At 40.9% G+C, this 5,814-nt stretch overlaps 2 protein-coding genes across 2 annotated transcripts; one reads left to right on the forward strand and one right to left on the reverse strand.

Moving 5' to 3' along the window:
• Window positions 1-1,575: 1,575 nt before the first annotated feature.
• Window positions 1,576-3,496, forward strand: LOC131690082 (GDP-mannose 4,6 dehydratase). Its single transcript, XM_058975586.1, has 2 exons — window positions 1,576-1,839; window positions 1,899-3,496. Exons 1-2 carry the CDS (start codon window positions 1,750-1,752, stop codon window positions 2,913-2,915), a joined length of 1,107 nt encoding a protein of 368 aa, XP_058831569.1. The 5' UTR covers window positions 1,576-1,749; the 3' UTR covers window positions 2,916-3,496.
• A 53-nt stretch (window positions 3,497-3,549) lies between these two features.
• LOC131690081 (F-box only protein 9) lies at window positions 3,550-5,602 on the reverse strand. Its single transcript, XM_058975585.1, has 4 exons — window positions 4,566-5,602; window positions 4,200-4,511; window positions 3,958-4,138; window positions 3,550-3,819 (listed from the first exon to the last, which is right to left on the reverse strand). Exons 1-4 carry the CDS (start codon window positions 5,255-5,257, stop codon window positions 3,694-3,696), a joined length of 1,311 nt encoding a protein of 436 aa, XP_058831568.1. The 5' UTR covers window positions 5,258-5,602; the 3' UTR covers window positions 3,550-3,693.
• Between the last annotated feature and the right edge of the window lie 212 nt (window positions 5,603-5,814).

A 5,814-nucleotide genomic window follows, 5' to 3' on the forward strand; every position in this document is an offset into this window, starting at 1 on the left:
AGAGATTCGACTCAGTCGAGGTCTTCCGTGGGGGAAGGTACTTTTGAGTTGTTTGGGGTATACTCAAAATTAGGTAAATTCAACTTAAATTTGAGTATAATAAACCTATCAATGAGTTGTAATTTTTGCCGTGGTTAAATGGAAACTACCTTCAACACGGTTTACCTAATTTTAACTTTCCCCACGATACCACGAGATTGAGTCAAAGGAACTCAATTTTAGGTAGTTTTTCGTTTCCGTGTACAGAAAAACTAGCCCTACATTTAACCAAAGACTGCATATCAAGAAGACTGGCAACTCTGTCCAGAATCTGGAGACAGTAACAGCCACGCCACTTGCAGGTAAAGGTGGTACTTCCCATAGTGATGCACACACACATATATACTTTTACATAAAGCTTCCTACCTTCCTCCAATACCCAGTTAAGCTCAGCCGGAAACGAACCGGAATTCTGGCTGGTTCCAGCTCGTACACGGGCTCCAGTGACACAACCGATTCTAGTTAGAATCGGTTGTGTCACTGGAGCCCGTGTACGAACTGGAACCAGCCAGAACTCCGGTTCGTTTCCGGCTGAGCTTAACTGGGTAGAGGCACTGTAACCTCTGTCGCTTCTCGTTTGTATGGGGGAAGGAAAGAGATATCAGTCTTCTTAATATGTAGTCTTCGATTTAACAAAACGTCGAACAAAGTGGATCAGCGTAGGACATTTGTTAAACAAACTTTTCTGCGAGGGAGTGCAAAGCTGATGCAAAAATGGAAATTAAATGCATTTTTTTTTTAATTTGATACAAATTTGTTATACATTCTTAGAGTGATCTGCCCCTAGTGCTGAATTTTATAGACGCAAAGGGAATGGGTAATGGTTTTGACGTCTTACACGCAACTCAAAATACATTACGAATTTCTATTTTACTATGCATATTGGAGTGTTCAATATTACTATTATCGTACAGATATCCTGCATAGTACATTTCTCGACAAACATATGATTACGGCCTAAAAGCCAACTGTCAAAATCCACTTTGAATGGAAATTCCGGACAAACCGTTACGCGACAATCACAGATGTTTATAGTAACCGAAAGAGAACAGTTTTTTCTTTCATAAACTGTTGTGAACTGTGTTCGGCTAGTAACGGTTTGTCCGGAATTTCCATTCAAAGTGGATTTTGACAGTTGGCTTTTAGGCCGTAATCATATGTTTGTCGAGATTTGAGCTTGTATATAGTTAAATTCACCTAATGCTGTAGTCGGCTAATAATCACTATACCCGCAAAGTCGACTTTACGTTCTCATATGGTAACTGTTACCATACTATTTTTCGTAGTGTAGGGTATCAATAAATTACATGAGTACTAAATAAATAGTAACAAATACTTTCCAATTTTCGATCAGCGCAATTGCTCAATGTTTTGAATACACGACCGCAGCCCACCTCAAAAACATGTGGTCACCTTTACCATCTTTCTTTATTTTTACTTGCGTATAGACAAGTCTGGCAGCCCTGATTTGAATAAACATTATATTATGACAGTTCTGATGTTTTATCATTTTACTTTTTCTGTTTTATCGTGTTTTTCGTCATCTTTCAATTTTATGATAACAGAAGCAACGTTAAAATTTTCAGGAAGTCATACTTATTGTTCAAATATATTAGGGATTGACAAATTGTTAAGACTATTTTTAGAGGTTTACACGAACCGGCTTTAGATTTTTATTAGTAAGTATATGCAAATCGTAAACAGTCAAATATGTCAACAGAAAAATTACTCGGTCATCCCGAAGGATCTTTGGTGGAAAACAATCGGCGAATAGCGTTGTTAACTGGTATTACGGGTCAGGTAAACATCTGCAAAATGCGATTTGCCTGCCGATATTTGAACGAATAACATCATTCCAGGATGGTTCCTACCTGGCTGAGTTTCTGCTGGGAAAAGGTTATGAGGTTCATGGGATCATCCGCCGGGCAAGTACTTTCAATACATCGCGCATTGAACATTTATATGCGGATCCACATACCCATAAGCAGGGCAAAATGAAGCTGCATTATGGTGACATGACCGACAGTAGCTGTCTAGTGAAGATTATCGCTAGTGTTCGGCCATCTGAGGTCTACAATTTGGCGGCGCAGAGCCACGTTAAGGTTTCGTTTGATTTGAGCGAGTACACGGCGGAGGTTGATGCAGTGGGAACCCTCCGGCTGCTGGACGCCATCAGAACATGTGGTTTAGAAAAAAATGTCCGGTTCTATCAAGCGAGTACATCAGAATTGTACGGGAAGGTTGTAGAAACACCACAGAATGAGAAGACACCTTTCTATCCACGGTCACCGTACGCTTGTGCCAAAATGTATGCCTTTTGGATTGTGGTGAATTATCGGGAAGCTTACGATATGTTTGCCTGCAATGGTATTCTGTTTAACCACGAGTCTCCGCGACGTGGGGAGAATTTTGTGACAAGAAAGATCACTCGTTCAGTGGCGAAGATTTACCTAAATCAGTTAGAGTGCCTGGAGTTGGGAAATCTTGATTCCAAGCGCGATTGGGGACATGCTAAGGACTATGTGGAAGCTATGTGGTTAATGTTGCAGCAGGATCAACCACAAGATTATGTGATCGCCACTGGCGAGTGTCACTCGGTGCGTGAATTTCTGGAGGAATCATTCAGATTCATTGGCCGCGAAATAGAATGGCGAGGTAGCGGAGTAGATGAGGTGGGTGTAGAGAAAGGTACAGAAACGGTACGTGTTCGGATTAATCCGAAGTATTTCCGCCCGACTGAGGTAGATTTCCTGCTTGGAGATGCCAGCAAGGCGAAGGCCGAACTGGGATGGACTCCGAAGGTGACGTTTTTGGAGCTGGTAGCCGATATGATGAAAGCAGATATCGAGCTGATGCAGAGGAACCCTAGCGCCTAAGTATATCATATGTCAAGTAGAGAAACCATCTAAATTGTATATTGAGTTGCCGGCAAGTTTTTGTTAGATCAATAATTTGAACGAAACAATAGACTAGAACACAAAGAGGCTGTTTTCGTTTGGGTTTCCAATTCAGCTGTAACTGTAGATAGTTGAGTTGGAATTCTATACGAAGCATGTCTCTGTTAAACTAATCTTTCTTGTTTGGTCAATGGTAGTAGTAACTCGTTGATAGCAGTGGTCGGATTATTCGTATTGTTCTTTTATTAAAATGGTTCATTAGATTTGGCAACGAAGTGTTTGAGTAAGATGAAGATTTCGATTTGAATCTACCTTATTTTGTGACCTCATGCTTCTATACCATATGAACTATTACTGCCGTTCTACGCATAGTTGTCCCATGTATATAGGGAATCCTATAGGACATAGGACAAATATGCTTATAACGGCAGATTATGTTTATATAAAAAAAAATTCTGATTCAGCGTTCAAAATGCACTACTATCATGTGTCACATTCCTTATTATCTTAAGAACAAGTCCTAAAGATTGCATTTAAACATTTGGGTATTTTCAAAAATTACGCATATATTGCTAGTGTTGATATCAAAATAACTAATTATTTTGTATTTTATTTTGAAACGAAAGAATATATTTTATTACTTGTTCATATATTTTAAGCATAAAGTGTGTATGCAATTGTGCACATAGCAAAGTAACAATAAAATATTTGCAAGCACAAAGAACTATCCGCATGCATGCGACACTCAATCAGTTCCCTACTTAAGTGGGCCGTCCGATTCCTGGTGGTAGCTCTTGACGCGTGAAAAATATAGCGGAGGATACTTTGTTGGTGCTAGTTCAAACGTAGTTGTTTTCTCTTGACTGTTGCGAAGTTGTACCATCTGCAAATTTAAAATATCAGTCATGGAACTGAGACATATAGAAACATGAACAAAGCACAAAGAACATGTTTCTAAAAACTGTTTATCAGTGTTTACGTCATATGCAACTGATTAGATTATAAGGCAACGCTTACTCACAGAGTACTGTCTCCAGTGCAGCTGCGAAAAAGCTCGTTTTGACGTACTAACAACCTGAAGCTCCAGATAGAAGGTTTGCTCGCCGTATTCCGATTCGATTTCTTTCTTACGCCCGGGTCGTTGATTTTGTCCACTGGGTCGATTTCGCTGTACAGCAACAATAACTACATCGTTGTGTAATCTGTAAGCGTGAAAAAAATCTCGTTTCATTGGGGTCGGCGTGAAAAGATTATTTTTCATACCTGTAATGACCCTTCAAAATTTCGTTCTGCGCGGGATAACGAGGTTTTAACTTGGTAACACAGCTCTGCGGCTCTTCAGGACTGGTCAACATTAAGACTCTTCCATCGGCGAAAAAGCGAAAATACCTAAAATACTCTACCAATTGCACCGGACGATAGAATTGATCCTGAAAACTATTTTCTCCCAATCGCAAATAACTGGTGCGACTTATGTAGCACCCATGGAAATGAACCCGAGGCCGGTTGATATACATTTCGCGCCAGGATGAGAACGGAGAACCTTTTAGATTTCCAACGTTGACCCCGTACACCCTGTGAATAAACAATGCAATTGTAATCAATCCATCTTAGTCAGCTTCAGCCCACCTGATACAGGCTCTTTTCCATATTTCGGGATCTCTGGCTAGCAGATAGAATCCGCGACAAACCTTACTGAAACGCTCCAAAGACCTAAGATCCAGCTCATTGGATACAACCCAACGAAGGATATATAGAACGAGTTCCATTGGTAGGTCCGAAAAGTGAGCAGATGTCGCGATCAGCATCCTGTCAGCGGCCGAGGCACTCTCAAACAACTTTCCTGATTTTGCCAACATTGTTTGGAAACGCATAACTAAATCAACTTCATCAAGATTCTCAACATCTCTCAAACTTGACTCAATTATACTGGTCGTCGAATGATCTATTGTGGGGCCTGATGGAAGAGTCGCTTCATTACCTCGATCCAGCTGTCTGTTGGGAACTTTTTTGTCATACACCTTGAATTCAATGTCTGGTACAAGTTGCACAGCTCTTCGATAAAGGCGCATAGCTTCAAAGACCTTACCGGTGCGCTCTAGTTCCGACCCTTGCAGGAACAGAGTTTTTGCCTGCTGTTCGACAGAAACAACTTCCTTATCAATCAAGGTACTGCATGGAGGGGGCAGATTCTTTTGCGAGCTGCTTCCTCCCCCAGCAAGCTCCTGTTGCCATTTCTCGCGAAAATCTTCAAGAGCAGACTGCACATTCGACGAACTCTCATCGTCGTCTTCTTTACCTGTGTCCCCGGTTGAGTCCATGGAAAAAGCCGGTTACGACCGTATTCTTGATTTTCTAATCGCTTGATGGGGGATCAATAGTTGCCACCTAGTTCACGGTCAGAATAGCGAACCAGCGTCGAGAAGTAGCGGCACTCGCGGGAGGATTCAATTTTCACGTTCTCTTTTTGTTGGTACAAAAATATGGCCATAGTACTCCGGCGGTACAGTAACTCAAGACTGGTTTTACGGTGGGCTTTGTTGGCAAATTTTCGTTGGCGATGTTTTAGATTTATTGCGCTTTACACATTCTCGTTTCGTAAAAACTTTACTGAGTTTCGACAGTAGAATGAAAACAAGTTTTTATCGTTTTTGTTTTGTTTACTTTGACGTATATACCGCTGCAGTTACTTTGACGTATATACCATGGAAACCGTACCGTCAGAGAAAGACAGAAAGTGAACAATCTGGGGATGGAAATATTTCACGATAAACCGGCTACCAGCGTTGCCAAATAGCGTGCTGTGTCTATATTAGAGCAACTTTCACTACTTTTACAGCCAATTTTTTCACTGGATGAAAACCAGCTTTCGCTGATA

The sequence above is a fragment of the Topomyia yanbarensis genome, chromosome 3, assembly GCF_030247195.1.
Source record: "Topomyia yanbarensis strain Yona2022 chromosome 3, ASM3024719v1, whole genome shotgun sequence".
Lineage (NCBI taxonomy): Eukaryota > Metazoa > Arthropoda > Insecta > Diptera > Culicidae > Topomyia > Topomyia yanbarensis.

Coding starts and splice junctions, on each gene's coding strand:
- LOC131690081 (XM_058975585.1), bottom strand. CDS start 5,257: ATGGACTCAACCGGGGACACAGGTAAAGAAGACGACGATGAGAGTTCG. Junction 4,512..4,565: donor TGGAAAAGAGCCTGTATCAG/GTGGGCTGAAGC, acceptor GTTTATTCACAG/GGTGTACGGGGTCAACGTTG. Junction 3,820..3,957: donor TGCACTGGAGACAGTACTCT/GTGAGTAAGCGT, acceptor TTAAATTTGCAG/ATGGTACAACTTCGCAACAG.
- LOC131690082 (XM_058975586.1), top strand. CDS start 1,750: ATGTCAACAGAAAAATTACTCGGTCATCCCGAAGGATCTTTGGTGGAA. Junction 1,840..1,898: donor TAACTGGTATTACGGGTCAG/GTAAACATCTGC, acceptor ACATCATTCCAG/GATGGTTCCTACCTGGCTGA.